Genomic DNA, 19,115 nt, shown 5'->3' with positions numbered 1-19,115 from the left:
CGGCACCTTGGCTACCGGCTCTTTGTCCCCGCGCTGCGCTCGGGACGCACAGACGGGCAGGCATGGGCCGCGCGGCCTCCGGCAACCCGGGACGCTGCAGGCAGCGCGGCGGGTCCCCAGGAGGCCGGCGACGGCGTGCACGTCCACGCCGAAGGCCTCGGAAGCGCCGGGGCCCTCGGAGGAGAAGGAAAGCTTGTGCGCCGCGCCGCCGGAGGGCGCGCCCTCGCCGGAACGATCCGGTGGTTCCGGTGCCCGGGCCTCTGCTGCAGGAGCCTCCCCAGGCCAGCACCTGCGCCGAGCTCCTGGGCTTGGTGTGCGGCCAGGGGTACCCTTACCGTTCCTTCCCTGGTAGCATCTTCTAGGGGGTCCACAGCTCCTTTCAGGAGGACCTGAAGGGAACCGAAGTACGGAAGGGGGAGGAGCCTTTACTCCCCAGCCCATCGCCCTAGGGCATTCTTTTTGTTGGTTCCAGACTCTCCCCCTAGGGGACCTAGGGTAGGACACACAGTTTCTCTGTTTTACAGTGCGCATCCCGAGATGATTGGCGCTGTGCGCGCTCCATGCACGAATTCTCAGCCAAGGACATCGACGGGCACATGGTTTGCCTGGATAAGTACAAGTGGGTGCCTGGTTATGTGGGTGGTGCAAGGCGGGTCTGAAAAAGGGGGCTCCCCTGCCGGTGGTCTCATTCCTACTCGTTCCCTCCCAGGGGTTACGTGTGCATCGTCACCAACGTGGCCTCGCAATGAGGCAAAACCGACGTAAACTACACTCAGCTAGTCGATCTGCATGCCCGATATGCCGAGTGTGGTTTACGAATCCTGGCCTTCCCCTGCAACCAGTTCGGGAAGCAGGTGCGTGGCTGACCCCAGGCAATGGCCCGGAGTGGGGTTGCTGTGTCTGTGTGTGTGTCTATCTGTCTGTCTGTGTGCGGTGGTGTGCATCTTACCAGTCAGTCAATTGCTATCCACAGGAGCCAGGAAGTAATCAAGAAATCAAGGAGTTTGCGGCCGGCTACAATGTCAAGTTTGACATGTACAGCAAGATCTGTGTAAATGGGGACGATGCCCACCCACTGTGGAAATGGATGAAAATCCAGCCCAAGGGCAGGGGCATGCTGGGAAAGTGAGTGGCCCTGGGGGAGTGGGCAGGGGGCGGCCACATGTCTGGACCAGGGTGGGAGTGGGTGCCAACTTTTAGGTTTGTTTTGAGGCAGGGTCTCACAATGTAGCTCTGGCTTGCCTGAAACTCACAGAGATCTGCCTACTCTACCTCCAAAGTGCTGGGATTAAAGGTGTGCACCACCTGGCCGGGCCTCAGATTTATTTATTTGCATTTTATGTGTATGGGTGCTTTGCCTGAGTGTATTTCTATGCACCTGGGTGTACTGCGTTTAGAGGCCAGAAGGGGGCGTTGGATCTCCCAGAGCTGGAGTTACAGGGGCTTGCTAGGTTGTAGCCACCACGTGAGTGCTGGTGACTGAATTTATTTTTTGGTTTTGATTTGGTTTCTTTCTTTCTTTTTTCCCCTGATGGGGTTTCTCTGTGTAGTTTTGGTGCCTGTCCTGGATCTTGCTCTGTAGCCCAGGCTGGCCTAGAACTCACAGAGGTCCGCCTGCCTCTGCCTCCCGAGTGCTCTTAACCACTGATCTGTCTCTACCCCACCTCTTTTCCTCCCCAGATTATTTTCATTTATTGTGTATGGATGTTTTGTCTGCATGCATGCCTGATGCCCTCAGAGGTCAGGAGAGGGCCTGTGATTCCCTGGAACTGGAGTTACAGACCTTTGTGAACAACTATGTGATGTGGGTGCTGGGGAGTTTGACCCCCCTTCTTCAGAAGAGAGCAGTACATTCTTTTAGCCACTGAGTGCTGGGGTTAAAGGCATGCACGCCCACGTCCTGGCGGGTACCACTCCTAAACCCTCTTTTTCCCCCCCTCATAGCGCCATCAAGTGGAACTTCACCAAGGTAAGAGTGTTACACTGTGGGGGTGGGGGGGTGTGGCCCACCTCCCTGCACTCTGGACAACCATGTTCTCTGTCCCCCAGTTTCTCATTGATAAGAACGGATGCGTGATGAAGCGCTATGGTCCCATGGAGGAGCCCCAGGTAAGCACCTTCGCGATGCAGCTGGGTATGAGCTGGGGCCAGGGCCGTGTGTGGCTGCTGAGGGGCAGGTCTGACTGTGTCCTTCCCCCACAGGTGATAGAGAAAGACCTGCCGTGCTATCTCTAGCCCTACAAGTGTGTGCCGCCGCCGAGCCCCCCTGCCCTGTGACCCCTGGAGCCTTCCACCCCGGCACTCATGACGGTCTGCCTGCAAACCAGCCTGCTGGTGAGGCAGTCCCGAGGACCTGGCGTGCATCCCCGCCGGAGGAAGGTCCCGGGGCCTGTGGCCCTGGGCTTGAGCTTCACCTTGGCTGCCTTGTGGGAATAAAAATGTAGAAATGTGCCTGTGTCCTCAGGAATTGAGCACGCCGGGGATTAGAGGGCCATGCCTCTGCCCCAGGACTCTGCAGGTGCAGATCTGGGTCAGCTGGTTCCCTGCTAATCCCTGAGGCTCTGCCCAGGCCAGCAGGAAGGACCTGCGTGTGGCCAGGGCTGTTCCTAGGAGGGTGGAAACCTTGGTGGTAACCCGTTAGGAGGCCTCCTGGGAAAGCTGTTCAGGGTTGCCCATGCCTGCCCCAGGGTTATGCCTGGCATGCGTGCGTGCGCGCTCTCTGTGGGGGTTGTGGGTGACCAGGAGTGGCCATCTGGGGTCCGCCCACAGCGGGTGTGGTTGAGCCAGGGCCTCTGGGGCACAGTGTGGAGACCTCAGGTGGTTCTGGGAGTCAGTCAGAGGCGCTCCGCTGCCCTCCTGGACTACGGGCCCATGTCTGCCTCTCCCTGTGGGGCTGTGAGCTTTGTACTGCCAGGCTAAGTGACCCCAGGACTGTGGACTAAGTGGCCTCGGTCTCCCCTGGCATCCCTTGCACTGACTGAGGACCTGCTCCTCCTTCCTCTGCAGGGCCCTGAATGCAGCGGCCACTGGGTGAATTGTCTCCCCAGCTTGTCCCCATCAGCCACAAGGGGACAGGCGTGCTGACTGGACCTGCTCTGTGACCCTCAGGCCCCCTTCCACTGACCTGCAGGCCGCAGCACACTGGGAAGTAGGCAAAAGGCACATATATTTTAAAAAAGATCTTTACATATGTACACCAGAGTTCATTATAAATACATAGAAACCAGGGCCCGCCGGCTGCCCACGGATTCCGGGGCTAGTAAGGGGCGGGTGGCAATAATTTAGGGAGCAGGGGATTGCATATATTAACGGGTCTGCCCCGTGGAGCCCCCATAGACGGTGGGGCCTCAGCACGGGATTTCCTGAGTTACCAGCTCTCTGGGACCACCAAACCCCACGGCCTCCAGGCTGGGCGTGGCTGGAGCAGCGCAGGGGAGGCCGAGGCCCCACACCCGGCTGGCGGGGAAGGCCCTGCGCCAGTGCCCTCAGTAGTCGTGGGAACCTCTCTGCTCGCAGAGGAGCCGGTGGGCCTTGCTGCCCAGGACAGTTGTAATCCAGGGGCCACGGTGGCCGCCTATGAGTTCGGGAAGGGCGGGCTGAAGTGGATGACGCTCTGCCTCTCTGTGCCCCCGCCGCCCACGCCCACCAGAGGCGGAGGGGTCTCAGTGGGCCCTGCGCGCAGAGAGCGGAGCATGTCCTCCAACACTTCCCTGAAATTGATGTCGCAGCCCTGGTGTGCCAGCTCCGCGGGGTTGGCTGCAGGGTCTCTCGCACCCAGCATCAGAGAGCTGGGGTCTGGGGGCGCCAGCGAAGGGAAGGCGAAGCGTGGAGGCGGCGGGAAAGCCTCGGCTGGGGGACTGTAGGTCAAGTCCAGCACCTCACCAGGACCGCAAGGAAGCGCGATCATGCGCGGAGTGGGTGGGCGCGCGGCCAGCCCCTGCGCGCTGCGGCGCTTCACCTCGGCATCCATCAGCTGCAGCTCCTGCAGGACGCGGTGGACGCAGCCCTCGGGGATCTTGATGCCTGTGCAGCGCGGACACGCGGTCAGGTCCGCCAGGGGGCCGTACCTGGGAGCCCTTCTCTGCGGCCCCGTGGCCCCACTCACCCACTTGCTTCTTCTTGTCCTTGGTCTTGAGGCGCACGATCTGCAGGTAGCTGCTGCTGCTGACGTCGGCCATGACGGCGGCGATGCGGCCCCACACGCGCAGCAGCGCCCCGCACAGCATGTAGTGGTGGCGGAGGCGCAGGCCCTGGGCGCAGCCCTTGCCCTCCTGCGCCAGGCGGCAGCGCTGGTTCCTGTGCCAGGGGAGGGCCGGTCAGCTCCAGCGTGCGCTTCCCCAGCCCACACCCCGGGGCGCCCGGCTCCGCCCTCTCCAGTGGCTCCCGCCCGGCCTCACCAGGTGGTGTGGCTACAGTGCTCCAGCGACAGCGCGTAGCTGCTCTCCCAGGGCTCCCGGGCCTCCTCCGCGGTGACCTGGGGGTGCAGGCCCGTGTGTCAGCGGGGCACTGAGGCTCAGGGTCTCCCCATGCATGCCCGGCCGCACGGGAGGGGAGGCCCTTCCATACCCGGTGGAACTTGCGGCCCAGACTGTCCAGGGTCTCCAGCTGGCTCTGGCGGCCGATGTTCGGCTTGTACACGGTGAAATACTCGCCGCGGTTCTGTTCTGCCAGGAGGCAGCTCGTCTTGCTGCCTCGTACCTAGGGCCCCAGAGTGGTGAGGCGGGGTCCACCCGGGCCCCTGGGCAGGTGGGTGGCAGGGCACCCACGAGGAGTGGGTCCACTCACCTTGTAGGAGAGGTAGAAGCCGTCATAGGGGCCTTGGAGCTCCAGAGACCTGGTGAACGCCTCTTCCCACTTCATACCGCGGTCCACGCTGATCTGCCGTGGCAAGTGGGGTGTTAGCAGGTTCGGGGACTGGAGCCAGGGCCGGGGCGGGCCGGGGCGCTGCTCACCTTGTAGAAGACCACCTGGCCATCCTGTGGGTGCCCAGGTGCCAGGAACACCTGCTGGCTTTCTTCATGGATCTCGTTGATGCCAGGGGCCAGGTCTGAGGAGAGGGCGGGTGGTCAGTGGCCAGGCCGCGGAGCGGACTCTGATGGACCCCAGAGATGACCCCATGAACGGGCAGAGGGGCTCAGAGTCCAGAACCAGTGTCCTGTGGGTGGGTGTCGGGCCCTCTGGTCTAGGGTCCATGGTATCCTGCTGTGCACAGCTACTCGGGGGCTGTGGCAAGGGCAGCTCTTAAAACCAAACATTCTTCTCTGTCTCGGCATTTGTGTGACATGGGCATGCAGCACCACGGAGACCAGACCACGGCGGCGTCAGGTCCCCTGCAGCTGGAGTTACAGGCCGCTGTGGTGTGGGGGTTGGAATTTGTCCTCTGGGAGGGCAGCAAGTGCTTTTGCCTGTCAAGCTGCCTCGCCAGCCTGTTTGCTGAGACAGGATCTCAGGTAGCCCAGGCTGGCCTTGGAGTCAGCATGTAGTGGAGGAATCTGCCTCTGCCGGTGCTGGGTTGACAGACAAGTGCCACCGTGACTTGTAAACGACCGTGTGTCTTCAGGGTCTAAAACCTTAGCTTTAGAGCAGCGACAGGGACTATGTCCAGGGAACACAGCATGCAGCCGGCATGCAGCGCAGGCTGGCTTAGTGCAGCCTGACACAGAACAAGCTTCCTGAGAGCAGAGTTTTGCTTGGTTTTGGTGACTGCCCTGTGTGGGTCTCAGTGTGACCACACTGCTTCAGTGACAGCATCGTGGACCAGACTTGGGGTCTTGTCTGCGGCCTCTCAATGTGGACTTGACATACATGGCGCACTGGCCGCTGGATCTCCCAAGCACGGCTCACAGGACAGGTCCAGCCCTGCCCGGAAACTTACCCAGAATGCCCATGTCGTATCTGCCCTCCTTCTTGTCTATCTCGATGAGGTGGTCGAAAGTGTCGGAGAAATACTGGAACAGAGCGTTCTGCTTGTGCACCTCCAGCCCCAGGATGCGGTTCAGGAACTTGGTGATGGAGCAGTCTGCGGGCGGGCGAGCTGGGTCTCAGGCGCTGTCCTCACCCCCAGTGGCCCCTGCATCACCACCCTCCCAGTACTCTCCGGACTCACCCTTCTCCACATCCAAGCAGCCGGTGCGCGACTCCCGAGCGCCGATGCCCACGGACAGCAGGCCCTGCTTCATGTCTGCCAAGGAAAACCAGCCGTGTGCTGGGATCCCAGAGGCCAGCCCCGCCAACCTTTTCCTAGAAGCCTGCCCATACACCCAGTCCCCAAATCCTGACGGAACCAGCCTCACTGTAGTCCCCATGCCTCCCAGAAAGACTCACGAGCCCAGGCTTACCCCGGAAGAAGGCGGCATCCCCTCCGGGGTAGCCCTGGGGCAGGGGCACCCTGTTGTCCGTCTGGCCCAGGATCGTGGTGAGGACTCGACTCAGCGCACGGGTGCCGTACTGTGGGGAGGCAGCGTGAGTGGGGCGGGGTAGGGGGCGGCCTCCCCACCCCGGCCCGACCTCTATTCACCTTGTTCTCGAAGTTATACTTGCTCAGGTCTCGGGATTCGGTGGCCCGGCGATCTCCGTGGGTCAGCGCACCCTGTCAGGATGACCCAGGACCATTGGTGATTCAGGCTCCAGCATTCCCTGGCCCTCCCCAGGCCCCGCCCAGCGAGGCCCTGCCTGCTCACCAGGCTCTCCAGCCGCTTGGCCACAATGGAGGCGAACCTGCGCTCCCCAGCCAGCTCCGAGATGAGGAAGACGTACTCGGGGGCTGAGACCTGGTTGGACCTGTGGGTGCGGCCTGAGGACAAGGAGGCTCCGTGAGACTGGGTGAGGGTCTCGGGAAGGGACAGCCTGGGGTGGGTGGGGGAGCTAGGGGCCTCACCAAACTGCTGAATGGCGCGGTCTGCGCTCCAAGGCAGCTCCAGGGTCATGTGTACCCGGCGTCGCTGGTTCTGCACCCGACGGTCGGCTTGAAGGGAGACTCCGGAGCTGGAAGCCTCGGAGATGATGGCCACAAGCTGGGGGTGGGACGGGGTGGGACAGGGTGTTGGGCCCCTCCTCACTGCTAAGCTCAGGCTCCCCAGGGCTACTCCCTCCCGCCTCGCCGCAGCCATTCCCTTGCAGAGCTGTGGGGAGCACCCCACGCTCCCCCGCCCGCGCTGCCCCGCACCAGACCCACCTTCTCGCCACTCATGAAGCGCTGCTTCTCCCTGAGGTTCACGTGGTCGATGGACAGGCCCTGTTCCGCTCTGGACTCAAAGACCACTGACCCGTCGGGCCTGGATACCACGCGGCCTTTCCTGCCTGTCATCTGTGGTTGATGGGGAGAAAGGAGTGTCCCTGTTTGAGTGGCAAGGCGGCTCTGCCGGGACCCTGTGCAGACGTGGTGTCCAGTGTGGCCTCAGCAGCCATAAGGCCTCCGGCCACCACCCAAGTCTTTCCTTGTTTTCCGTTCAGAAAACACGTATCTTTATTTTACGTGTGAGCGCATCTGTGTGGCACGTGGGTGCCGGTGTCCTCAGGCCCACCTGAAGAGCGGGAAGTACTCTTCTCTGCTGGGGCGCAGGCCGTCCCTCTGCAGCCAGGCTCCACCTCTGTCCCTAGGTGACCCACAGGGCCCTCAGCTGACTATGGGCGACCAGGCTCACCTCAGCCACACACTCAGGACCCCCAAGCTGGTGGATGAGCTGGTCCAACGTGTTCACGGGCAGCTCGCGGCCCAGTGCGCGCACCTTGGCCAGCAGGCCCTGTTTCAGCCGTTCCACACGCTCCAGGACGCCAGGGCCCTGCAGGTCTCTCTGAAGTGGGTACAGGGGACCTGGGGGTGAGGAAGAATATCAGTGCAGGACCAGGATGAGAGTCACAGCAGGGGAGTGGAGGCCAGGCATGATGGGAGTCACTCTCCCGTGTCTGATAGCATGGCTCTGACCTTAGCTGCGAGCCTCAGTTTCCCATCTGTAACATGGGTATGTGCTGGGGAAGGACTTCACGTGGCTGGGTGACAGAGGCTCACCTCGGTCATCTGTGGGGAGCATGGGGGCGTCCACGATGACGACATCGTCATCTAGCAGTGACTCTGGGGAGGAATTGAAGTCGCTATCCAGGCCGGCATCTGACTCTGTGCTGCTACCGTCACTGATACGGATAACTCCCGAGGCCTCCAGCGCCAGTCTAGGAGCCTTGGTGCCGCGACCCCGAGGCCGTCCTGCAGGGAGGAGTCGTGGGTCAGCTCGTGGGGTGGGGGGGCTGCAGAAGTGGGTGGAGCCGGAGTGGCAGGCAGGCAGAGAGAGCAAGAGGCAGAGGCTAGTGAGGAGGACCCAGGGGCCTGTGGTTTGGAGGTGTCTTTGTTCCCTCTAGGAAGACCCCGGCCCCACTTCTGGGCAGGACGAGGTGAACTGAGACACCACGTCCCCATCCTTGGCCCCGGCTGGCTTCATGGCTGGACTCCACAGGTAGGCAAGAGGCTCAAGGGTGTCAGAGCCTCCAAGGGACAAGTCCGGGGACCTCGTGTCAGTGCTGTAGCCTGTCAGCAGGTAAGGGGCCTGGGGCTGTCTCAGGGACTCAGGAGGAGGGTCCCTGCGCTGCCCTTCATGCCTGGCTCTGTGCTCGCACGGGAATTATTTGGAAATCTGTGGACTGGAAGGTAGGTGGCCGTGTGCCCTGACCTGTGTCTCTGAGCACAGCCCTGTCCTTACAATCGGCACGGGCTGTCCAGCACCTAGAGGCTTCCCTGCCCGCCAGCAAGTGGGGCTGGAGCTGGGCTCTGCTGTGACGCTGGGGTCCCCGGCACCTTGGCTGGTGGGGTGGCCTGAGGTGGGAGCCCGCTGGGGGCTTGGCCAGACCTTTGCTTCTCTGAGCACCGTGCCGGGAAACGGCGGGCCCCCACGTTTTCGCCCTTGCCTGTCCATGTGCAAACTCCCGCTGCTCGGTGCAGGACACTAGCACGGGCAGACGCCAGGCGGCTCTGAGTAGGGGGGCAGCCCAGCACACAGAGGCAGCAGGTACTCTTACTTTTCCTCTTTCCACCTGCCCGGTCCCGCCTCCTCCTGGTGGAAGGGAAGTGCTTCTGAATCAGGGACAGGAAGACGCCTCTGCAAAGGGAAGGGAGCTCAGCACAGGCCCAGCTCTGTGCATGCGGCTTCACAGAGAGGGGTGATGGGACACACTGTGGCAAGGGCACGGGGAGCCTCACTGGGGTGGACGGAGGTGACTCCTGAGAGGGACGTGTGGGCCCGTGGGGGCCACAACGCCAGGCCTGAGAACCCCGTGGAACTGTGTTGAAATGGCACTACCCGGTGTAGGCAGATGTCCAAAAGTCTCCTGTTGAGACTCCAGGACCCAGGGGCCACCCGTAAGATTCCTGTCTGCTCCTGCCCGGATGGCTTTTCCTCAGCTACTGAGGGGCAAGGGGCAGCTACAGGCTGGCGAGGTGAGACAGCAGGAGGCCCGCCCGTCACTCACTCTGCAGCAGAGACAAAGCAGTCCAGGCGACCTTCATTCTCATCCAGCACCTCGCGGGTCCGCGCCTCGCCTGTGGACTGCAGCCCGATGACCACACACTGCGGGGAGGGAGTGTCTGAGCCGGCTCTAGGGTGACTGTCCCATCTTACCAAGTCCCCCGAGACCCTGCCTGGCCTCCTGGCCCCCACCCCGACACCCCGTCGAGGCTGCCATGGCCCTCACCTTGTCCTGGCTCAGCTCCTGCTGGGCCAGCTCCACCAGCCGCTGCACCTTGGCGGCAATGCACAGGTACTTGAAGAAGCGCTGGTGTGCCGACCAGAACTGACCCCACAGGGACTTGCGGGACTCCAGGCCGATCCAGTCGGCCGCCTGCTGGAAGACGCTCAGAGCCTCGGCCCACTGCAAGAGCAAGGCCTGTGCTGAGCCTGCCTGCCAGCCGGCCTTAGGCGGGGCATCGGGGCAGATGGGGTGAGGGGCAGTAAGGGGCGGCGACCAAAGCTGTACAGTGAGGGTGTCACAGCCAAGGCACAGGGCGGAGTGCATGTGATCCAAACACACTACGTTCACATACAAAGCTGGCAAAGAACTGATCAGAAAAAAAAAAAAAAGCATGGGGCTGTGAGGGCTGTTTTTGTTATTTGATTAAGAATCTCATGTAGGCGACTGGAGAGGTGGCTCAGTGGTTAAGAGCACTGACTTCTCTTCCAGAGGACCTGAGTTCAATTCCCAGCAACCACGTGGTGGCTCACGACCGTCTGTGATGAGATCTGGTGCCCTCTTCTGGCAGAACACTCACCAACAAAAACAAAACAAAAAGAATCTCATGTAGTCGCTAGTGGTCATGGCACAGGCCTTTAATCCCAGCACTGGAAGGCAGAGGCAGGTGGATCTCTCTGAGTTCGAGGCCAGCCTGGTCTACAGAGCGAGATCCAGGACAGCCAGGGCTACACAGAGAAACCCTGTCCCAAAAAGCCAAACAAATAAAAAGAATCTCGAGGCTGGCCTCGATCCCTAGTGCTGAGCACTAGGACACAGGTGTGTGCTATGTCCAACTTGAGAGCCTCTCTCGCTGAGGAAAGGGCTTCTGGAGACAGAGTTTCCTGCATCCTAGGCTGGCTTTGAGCTGGATATGTAGCCAACAATGACCTGATTTTGATCCTCCTGCCTCTACCTCCCAAGTGCTGGGATGACAGGATGCACCCTCACACTCAGTTTTAGAGTTTCTACAGGGCAGGTGAACTCAAGACGCCCTGGGCACCATGGACACCAGGCCCAATCCCAGCCTCTGCAAGGTCCTGAGCAGTGTCCCTGGCCTCCACATATTCCCCGCCAGAAGCTCCCAGTCAGTACTGCCACACTTGTCTGTGACACAGTCTAGACTCTCTGGGGACACTACTGTCCCAGGTACCTGCTGGGCCTAAAGAACAAGAATGTTCACTGGCGGCGGCCCCAGGGACAGGTGGAGTCCCACCACAGATGTCCCCACTCCTTCTCAGTAGGGCTCTGCTGTTTTGTTGTTTTGAGACAGGGTTTTCCTATGTAGCCCAGGCTGGCCAGGGCCTCCTCAGAGCATGGGTGACGGCAGTGTGCCGTCACACCCATCTGTCCTTTCCTACTTCGTGATGCTGGGACTCACACTTAGGGCCTTGTAGACACTGGACAAGCTGGGGCTGACGGCACACGCCTGTCAGGCCAGCACTTGGAGAGCAGAGGGAGGGGGGTCAGGGTGGGTCCAAGGTCGAGGGCCTGCTGCTGAGCCCTTGTAGGAACAGGAACGTCTGTTAATCAATCTTAATCAAATTAGCCTGCCACCACATGGAGGCTGGGAATGGCCACTGGCTCCATGTCACCATCTAGGGTAACATGCTTGGAGTCCTAGGACAGGAGGCAGGTCTGCCTTGTCACAGTATCACAGTGGTAAATCTCTCATGAAAAGCCAGGTGTTCTGGTACATGTCTCTTATAGCACACAGCTGGCTGAGGCAGGATGGACAGGAGTTTAGTCCAGCTGAGCTACAGTGAGACAGGATAGTCTCAGAAATAAAAGTACAAGTGATGGGGGCTGGAGAGATGGCTCAGTGGTTAGAGCACTGACTGCTCTTCCACAGGACCCAGGTTCAATCCCCAGCACCCACACAGCAGCTCGCACCTGTCTGTAACTCCACTTCCAGGGGACTGGATGCCCTCACACAGACATGCAGGCAAAATGCCAAATACACACAAAAACAAATCATTAAAAAAAAGTTAGCAAGCCGGGCGGTGGTGGCGCACGCCTTTAATCCCAGCACTTGGGAGGCAGAGGCAGGCAGATCTCTGTGAGTTCAAGGCCAGCCTGGGCTACCAAGTGAATTCCAGGAAAGGCGCAAAGCTACACAGAGAAACCCTGTCTCGAAAAACAAAAAAAAAAAAAAAAAAAGTTAGCATGGCGGTGGTGCACACCTTTAATCCCAGCACTCGGGAGACAGAGTCAGGAGGATCTCTGTGAGTTCGAGGCCAGCCTGGGCTACAGAGCGAGTTCCAGGACAGCCAGGGCTACACAGAGAAACCATCTCTAACAACAAAAGAAAAGTCAAAGTGAAAAAAAAAAACAAAGAGCTGCCCCAGCTGGACCAATGCAGACCGGGCTCCAGAGAGCGCCTGCCCCACTGTAGACACCCACAGCGAGTGTGGGAACACCCACAGCGAGTGTGGGAACACCCACAGCGAGTGTGGGAGAGCGGGACGGTGCCAACAGATGCGGCGGGGGAGGAACGGGGTCCCTGCAGACAGTCTCTCCAGCTTACCAGCCGGGCTGCCCGATTGTAGACCTGCTCGAAGGCGGGGGACAGCGGGATCTCTTCAATGCGGAAGGTGACCCCTGAAAAGCTGAGCTGGCGTGCGATGTACATGCCACTGACCTTCATGTCCATGGCCACAATCTCCATGGCGCCCACTCCCCTGCAGACAGACAGGGCCTCTGAGCACTGTGCCCCACTAGGGACAGGATGGACACCCCAGGCAGGAAAGACCGGGAGACAGAACACAGCACATATGCAGAGGCCTTGGCCATGAGGAAGACATTAAGCTGGGCCCAGAGAGACTTGCATGGCCAGCGGAAACAGAGGACTTAAGAGAAGGGGCTCATCTTCTCGGGGAGACAGGATGGATGTGCCTTTCAAGGGCCCTGGGGACACCTGGCAGGGACAGCCACCCCACAGCAGAGCGGGGGCTCACCTCTTCTCAATGGCGTGCAGGAACTCCTCGAAGGTTCGGAAGGGTGTGCCCTCACCCCAGATGCCCAAGCGGCTCATGTAGATCATGTTGCGGGGTTCGGAAGCACCTAGGGGTTGGAAGCAGGGAGCTGAGCCGCTCACGACACAGCTGGGAGGTGGCATGGGCCACATGCTGTAGCCCCAGGGAGGGGTGGGGGGCCAAGGGAAGGGAACTGAAGTTCTGGGGAACATGTCCAGGGGTACCCTCAAGGTCAGCCCGAGCCCATCAGCAAAGGGAAGGCTGGCTTGGAGAAAGCAAGCTCCGCATTTGCCCCGGGTGCCAAGCAGAAACCGGGTAGAGGTCAAAGTCCTGCTCAGGGCTGGCAGGACACCCATCCCTGTGTAGGTGACAGCACTACCAGAGGCCACGCGTGACAGTCCTTGCCTACCCAGCTCAGCTGCTGCCTCCACCCACCTGTGGCGCTGGCGTACACCACCCTGGCCTGGGGCAGTTTGCTCTGCAGGTCCAGCACGGCCTTGCCCATCTTGGTAGAACTGGCATTCTTGGCTTTATGGCACTCATCAAACACAATCTGGGATATGCGGGGTTAAGGAATGTTCCAGAAGGATGGAAGGTGTCCCCAGTCAATACCCCAGAATGTACCAGAGGAAACTCCAGGGGCATGGGGGGGCGTGCAGTGGTGGTGGTATCTGTCAACTGAGGGGATGTAGAGCGGCTGGAGATCTGAGGAACACAGAATAACTGGTAGGCGTTAAAAGGGTGCTGGGGTGGGGCAATGCTGCTCTGTGGGAGCTTATTTAGCAGGCAGGAAGCTCCAAGTTCCATCCTCAGCACCACACAAGCCAGGCCGAGTGGCCTCTGCCTGCCATGGCAGCCCCTGCTGAGGGACACCCTGTCTAAAAAAAACCATGCACCAAGGGGGTGGGGACATGGCTTAGCAGAGCTGCCAGTCAGGACTACATGGAAACCGTAACACCAAAAAGAGGAGGACAGAAAAAAACACACTGGGTAGAGGCTCTTGCCACAGCAGTGCGGACCCTGTGGGCCTCACGGCGGCCACCCCTGGCACATTGCTGTAGGGCCAGCAGCACTCACCATGGGCACACACTGTGCCCTGGGTCCTGTGGGCTGCCCACACTGAGGAGCCCCAGCATGGACAAGCTCTGTCCCACACCGCCAGCCAGTGGCTCCTAACTCTACAGGGGATCTGGTCGCCTACAGGCTCGCTAGGACCAGGTCAGGAGGGGCAGAGAGTAAGAACGCTTGCCGGCTCTGCCCCGTGCTCAGCCCCCCATATCACAACAGCTCTGAAAGGGCCGTGCCAGTCTGGGGGTGAAGACGCAGGCCTAGTTTGATGGGGAGCTCCCAGGCGCTGGTCCCTTCGCGGCTCCCCCTCCCAGACTGACCTCCTCTCATTCACCTCCGCTCAGTTCAGGCCCCATGCCCGGCCCGCCCTTCTCCATGCCCATCTGTCCATCCATCCACACCCCGGCTACAGGATACCACGCCATCAAAGGCCTCGCCACACCACTGCAGGATCTGGCGGAGGCGCGTGCGATGCTGTCCACCTGCCTGGCTTTCTCCGATCAGGGCGGAGTAGGTGGCAAAGAGGACACCCTCTGAGGTAGTGTTGTCACCGTACTTGATCTGTGGACACAGATTCAGACATGGATGCATGCAGGGACCCCCTACTTTGGTTTCTTCTTAGTAAAGGAGGGTCGACTCAGCTGGCCATGCATGGCCCACCCACCTTGCTCAAAGCGTGCACCGCGATGCCTGGGGCTTCGATGTCTCTCAGGTCCCGTTCTGCATCGTACTTGAGGTCATTGGAGGCACTGAACCTGAGGAGAGGCCTGGTCAGGTGCGCCGCTCCTGGCCCGCTCTACCCCTGCCCCATCAGGCCAGGCAGGCGCTCACCACAAAGCCTTCTTCCGGCCCCGCAGGTAGTTCTCCACTATGATGCCAGCCACTGTGCGGCCCTTGCCCACGCCAGCTCCATCCCCAATCAGGAAACCAGCACGCTGCCCACTGGGCAGCAGGACCTCATGTTGCTGTGGGTGAGCAGAGGCGGGGTCAGGCCTGGGATGCCTGGTGCCCTCCTGACGAGCCTGGTTGGGGGGGGGGGGGGGGCTGGCTACCTGGCAGGCGTAGGTGATGGCTTCCAGCTGTAGGGCAGACAGGGTCCCGTTGTCCGAGGTGGGCAGTGCCAGGGTGTAGGTGATGTCTGGGGGAGGAACGCTGGACAGGGTACTGGTCTCCACCACACGGTCTGGATGTTGTTTCCCAATCTTAGCTGGTGAGGGGACAGAGGGGTTGGCGCACAGGAAGCAGTGGGGTAGAAGGAGCAGGACGGCAGCTTGTCCACCCCACCCCGTGACTGTGGACGAGGAAGGGCCGGGAGCCCTCAGGGCTCCCACAGCTGTCTCCTTAGGGGCGTCTCCATCCTGTCCCTGGCGCAGACACTTACACTTGGATGGTACGTAGTCCGCATAGGTCTCAGCATGGCCCAGTTCCTCTGCCGCCTCCGCCTCCTCTTCCTCCTCCTCCTCAGGCTGGCTGTGCGACTGTAGATGAGACAGTTTGGGGTCTGTCCTACCTTGCAGTGACCCAGCTTCCTCCTGGGGAAGCCTTGCTGCACACAGTGCGTCCAGCACAGTGGTGTGGGGTGGAGGTGGCTCCACCTTTGCCCCTAAGTGGGGCCTCAGTTTTTCCAACTGTAAAATGGGCAGGGCAGCCCAGCATCCGGGCTGCCCAGGGTCCAGCACACTCGAGATGCCTTCAGAGCCTCTCTCTAGATCCCCAGGAAATACCTGGCCACCCAGTTTACCTGGTAGCTGATGAGAAGCGGGGTGCTGGAAACTGGATCTTCCAGAGCCGAGAGTGGCGCACTAGGCAGGAACAGCTGTAGAGACACCAGGGGAGGGTAAGTCATGGCTTCCTATGCCAGTGCCGGTATCCTTAGGTAGGGGCTGCTCATTCTCAGGGGCCAAAGCCCCCGACTCAACCTGGGACCTGGCAGCCCCTGGTAGGATGGGCGGAGGACAAACTGTGTCCCTGTGGCACATGGGGGACCATGAGGTAGTAGCCTCTGAACCAAGGAAAAGTAGGCAAAAGCCAGCCAAATAGTCCCAGCATGCGGACTTGGGCGCGGCAGGCTGGGCAAATGTCCCTGGGAGTCACTCCGCACCCAGTGGCTGAGGAATGGCCCTGCAAGGCCTCCTGAGGGGGAAGGTTCCTCTGTGGGTGATCAGGTGAGAATGTCCCCAACACTGAGACCACACTCCAAATGTCACAAACCAGAGTCCTTTACAGGAGAGATGGGCGGCCCCGAGTCTCATCATAGTGAACGGGGGTGGGGGGTGGGGGGGTGCAGGGCACGCAGCATTAGCCACAAGTGCTGACCCTAGGCTGGACAAATGGTGTGGCCTGGCCAGTGAGGTGAGTCTGTAGCCATTAAGGGGACATGGCTCTCCTTTGCAAACTAATTCTCAATAATTCCCAACCTAAACACATGGGCAGATTTTAAAGACTTGCTCATGTTATGTGTATGGGTGCTTCCTTACATGTCCATAAGTGCACTGTGTGCATGCAGTGCCTACGGAGGTCAGAAGGTGCTGCTCCCCGAGACTGGAGTTAGATGGTTGTGGCCCACCGTGGGGATGCCGGGAGCAGAGTCTGCAACGGCGGCCCAGCCTCCGTTGGGTTTGTCTGGACTTTTAAATAAAAGTCATGTAGCCCAGGCTGGCCTCAACCTTCCTATGTAGCCAAGAACCTGAAACCCCAATCCTCCTGCCTCTATCTCTCGTGCTGGGACTACAGGAACAGCACCACACCTGGTTCACTGTGCGGTGCAGAGAAGGGAGCCCAGGGCCTTATGGGGGAGCGCTCTAACCACTGAGCACAGTCCCTGGGACTGGCAGAGTGAGGAGGGGCAGCTCAGTGGCTGGGCCCGGCCTGCCCTTGCTCCTGAAGGCCGGCAGGCCTTCAGCCCTGACCTGTGGGGCTCACTGGAGGGTCGGCATCCTTGAGGGAGGACAGGAGTCCCTGGGGCACTGCAGGGACAGTCACTGTCACATGTCCCTTGCTCTGCTGGGAACAGAGCCAGGGATGTTGAAAGCGGCGGAAGCTTGGGAAGGTTACAAGTCCACACTCAATCCTCCTGCCTTCTTCTTCTTTTTTTTTCTTTCTTAAATTAACAAAAACCCAAACAGACTGGTGGAGGTTCCTGGAAGGCTGAGTCATGTTCCGGCCTGCCGGCCTCCAGGCCTGCCGGGCTGGGGCAGTGCAGGGTGTTGGGTTTCAGGTAGGAGGCTTGGGGCCCTGGGCAGGGTGAGCAGTACCCTGTGGCCTTGATCTCAGCACGGAACAGGCCTCAGTGGCTCCTCACAGCAGGGGAGGGATACAAAGGAGGTGTGCCCCGCTGGCCCTGTGCCAGCTGCACCACCGGCCCTTACCCCAGAGCTGCAGGGAGGGCATCAAGGTCTCCACCTGGAGACTCCTGGGGCATTCCTAACTTACACTCTCAAAGTCTAGAAGCTTCCATCTGGAAGACCCCAGGAAGGCCTGGACTGGGGTCCCCTGGCATCCCTAGGATCAGGGACCTGGTCAGGCTGGGTGAGGCTCTGTCCATGCCAAGGGCTCTCCAAGGCGGGACGGCCACGCATGTCATTAGTCCTGGGGGGGGGGCAAAACTCCCTGCGGGCCAAGAGCTCTCTGGGTCAGTGTCCTACAGTCACCTGCCTGCTGATTTCTGGGGCGCTGTCCACATGGAAACCCATCCACAGTGTGTGGACCGAGAGAGGAGGTCAGTCTCAGAAGCCAGGGTCCCGAGAGACCCCATTTGCCTCACTGTGGTGTGTGTGCTCTGGGGCATCAGCTAAGTGGCCCCTCATCCTGGACATGAGGCCAGGTGCTCCCTGTGAGGCATCCTGGGCCCTACAGGGAGCTGAGCAGGGTCACTGACCACCACCCACCCAGGCCAGGAGCCACCCCGAGCTGGGACGGTCATGCATGTCTCTGGGGTCCACTGAGGGCAGAGTTCTTAGGGTGAGAATTGGTCACTCAATTGCCTCTGGAGTCAGACACATTGGCACACACCTGTCACCCCAGCACTCAGCAGGCTGAGGGGGGTGATCAGGAGTTCAAGGTCAACCTTGGCTACAGAGCAAAGTTGAGACCAGCCTGGGCTCTGTGAGACTCCAAAGACAGACAGACTCCACCCGCTTTGTGTCTCGCTGGGGCACACAACACCTGGGGCCCACTGGGGTCATCTGGAGACACGGATGTGTGCTGGGCCTCTAGGGCTGTGGAGACCGTTTCTCTGCGGTACAGAACCCTCAGAACCCAGGTATCCCAAGAGGAGCTCAGGCCACAGCCCTCCCTGCTCCACCTGTCACCAGAGAGGCTCTGGAGGTGGTGCCATGGCCTTGCGGACCTTGTCATGGGGGGCTGAGGTGGTGCTGACGTCCCAGATGGTGGACACCTCATTGAGGCTGTCGACATGGCCGAAGTCAGGTGTATCAGGGATGTCTGACAGGGAGTCCACAGAGGACGAGAAGATGGAGGCATTGGAGAGGTCCTCGAGGCATGAGGGGTCCTAGGAGAAAGCAGGGGTGAGGCAGTGGCTGGCAGTGTACGGGCGTCCAGGCAAGCGACGGTGTATTCTGCCACACAGTGGAGTATCACACAGCCATGAACAGGAGTGAAGTCCCACACATCACAACATGGAGTGACCTTGAGGACACAGTGCTCAGTGAGAACAGACACAAAAGTCCACAATGTGCACTCTATGACAGAAAATGTCCAGAACGGGAGAACCCAGTGATGACAAATGGATTCAGGGGTTCCGGACCTGGAGACGAGTGGGGTGATGGTAACGGGATGGGATTTCTTCTGATGGGATGGAATGTTCCAGAAGCCATTAAATACACAGCTAAAAATATATTAAAACCACAGAAATGTGCATTTTAAAGGAGTGGACGATCTAGAACATGGATCAAACACAATAAGCCTACATTTGTTTGCTCTGTAGCCCAGGCTAGCCTCAAATTCATGGCAATCCTTGTCCCTAAGCCTCCCAAGATGACCAGTGTGGGCCAACACACCACTGCCCCCACCCGGCGACCCCAAAGTATCTGCAGGTTGGGGTCACCATGCCCTGCCCCTCCAGTTTCAGACAAGGGATTGGGGCCAGGGTGACTGATGTCCCTGGAAGCCTGGCCTGGGGCAGAACTTCCCTGCCCCGGGTGCCCTGCTGCCGACATCTGCCCTGAGGAATTGGGGAGCGTCTTTGTGGCACGGCTGGAGGCCAGGAGGTCACTTGGGGTCACACCAGAGCCAGGGGTGATCTGTTGTGGGGAGCCCCTCCACACACCCTGACCCCCGCCTTGACGGTGAGCACTCCCTCCCAGAATGCACAGCAGACTCTCCAGGCCGCTCGCTGTCTGC

The 19,115-nt window shown here is 60.3% G+C and overlaps 2 protein-coding genes across 4 annotated transcripts in view; one reads left to right on the top strand and one right to left on the bottom strand.

Moving 5' to 3' along the window:
* The first annotated feature begins 37 nt into the window (after window positions 1–37).
* Window positions 38–2,451, top strand: Gpx4 (glutathione peroxidase 4). The gene is made up of 7 exons (XM_059251947.1): window positions 38–311; window positions 525–619; window positions 710–854; window positions 974–1,125; window positions 1,945–1,969; window positions 2,050–2,109; window positions 2,203–2,451. Exons 1-7 carry the CDS (start codon window positions 63–65, stop codon window positions 2,233–2,235), a joined length of 759 nt encoding a protein of 252 aa, XP_059107930.1. The 5' UTR covers window positions 38–62; the 3' UTR covers window positions 2,236–2,451.
* A 695-nt stretch (window positions 2,452–3,146) lies between these two features.
* Window positions 3,147–19,115, bottom strand: part of Sbno2 (strawberry notch homolog 2) — a 49,830-nt gene continuing 33,861 nt past the window's right edge. For 2 of the 3 annotated variants that reach the window (XM_059251776.1, XM_059251775.1), the window contains exons 5-32: window positions 18,103–18,264; window positions 15,496–15,570; window positions 15,136–15,232; window positions 14,807–14,961; window positions 14,586–14,719; window positions 14,419–14,509; window positions 14,172–14,315; window positions 13,122–13,239; window positions 12,669–12,774; window positions 12,239–12,392; window positions 9,679–9,855; window positions 9,457–9,554; window positions 9,007–9,086; window positions 8,009–8,200; window positions 7,644–7,813; window positions 7,175–7,306; window positions 6,878–7,013; window positions 6,681–6,793; window positions 6,518–6,589; window positions 6,339–6,447; window positions 6,107–6,181; window positions 5,876–6,019; window positions 4,953–5,047; window positions 4,786–4,878; window positions 4,567–4,698; window positions 4,398–4,474; window positions 4,106–4,296; window positions 3,147–4,023 (exon numbers count right to left, since the gene is read on the bottom strand). In XM_059251776.1, the coding sequence (XP_059107759.1) occupies window positions 3,575–4,023; window positions 4,106–4,296; window positions 4,398–4,474; window positions 4,567–4,698; window positions 4,786–4,878; window positions 4,953–5,047; window positions 5,876–6,019; window positions 6,107–6,181; window positions 6,339–6,447; window positions 6,518–6,589; window positions 6,681–6,793; window positions 6,878–7,013; window positions 7,175–7,306; window positions 7,644–7,813; window positions 8,009–8,200; window positions 9,007–9,086; window positions 9,457–9,554; window positions 9,679–9,855; window positions 12,239–12,392; window positions 12,669–12,774; window positions 13,122–13,239; window positions 14,172–14,315; window positions 14,419–14,509; window positions 14,586–14,719; window positions 14,807–14,961; window positions 15,136–15,232; window positions 15,496–15,570; window positions 18,103–18,264 (3,771 nt within the window). In that variant the 3' untranslated portion in view covers window positions 3,147–3,574. The remainder of the gene's footprint in view (window positions 4,024–4,105; window positions 4,297–4,397; window positions 4,475–4,566; window positions 4,699–4,785; window positions 4,879–4,952; window positions 5,048–5,875; window positions 6,020–6,106; window positions 6,182–6,338; window positions 6,448–6,517; window positions 6,590–6,680; window positions 6,794–6,877; window positions 7,014–7,174; window positions 7,307–7,643; window positions 7,814–8,008; window positions 8,201–9,006; window positions 9,087–9,456; window positions 9,555–9,678; window positions 9,856–12,238; window positions 12,393–12,668; window positions 12,775–13,121; window positions 13,240–14,171; window positions 14,316–14,418; window positions 14,510–14,585; window positions 14,720–14,806; window positions 14,962–15,135; window positions 15,233–15,495; window positions 15,571–18,102; window positions 18,265–19,115) is intronic. The other variant, XM_059251777.1, reaches the window with a different exon arrangement.

This window comes from Peromyscus eremicus, unplaced genomic scaffold, assembly GCF_949786415.1.
Source record: "Peromyscus eremicus unplaced genomic scaffold, PerEre_H2_v1 PerEre#2#chr22_unloc_1, whole genome shotgun sequence".
NCBI lineage: Eukaryota > Metazoa > Chordata > Mammalia > Rodentia > Cricetidae > Peromyscus > Peromyscus eremicus.
This window is presented reverse-complemented; position numbering and strand designations above follow the sequence as displayed.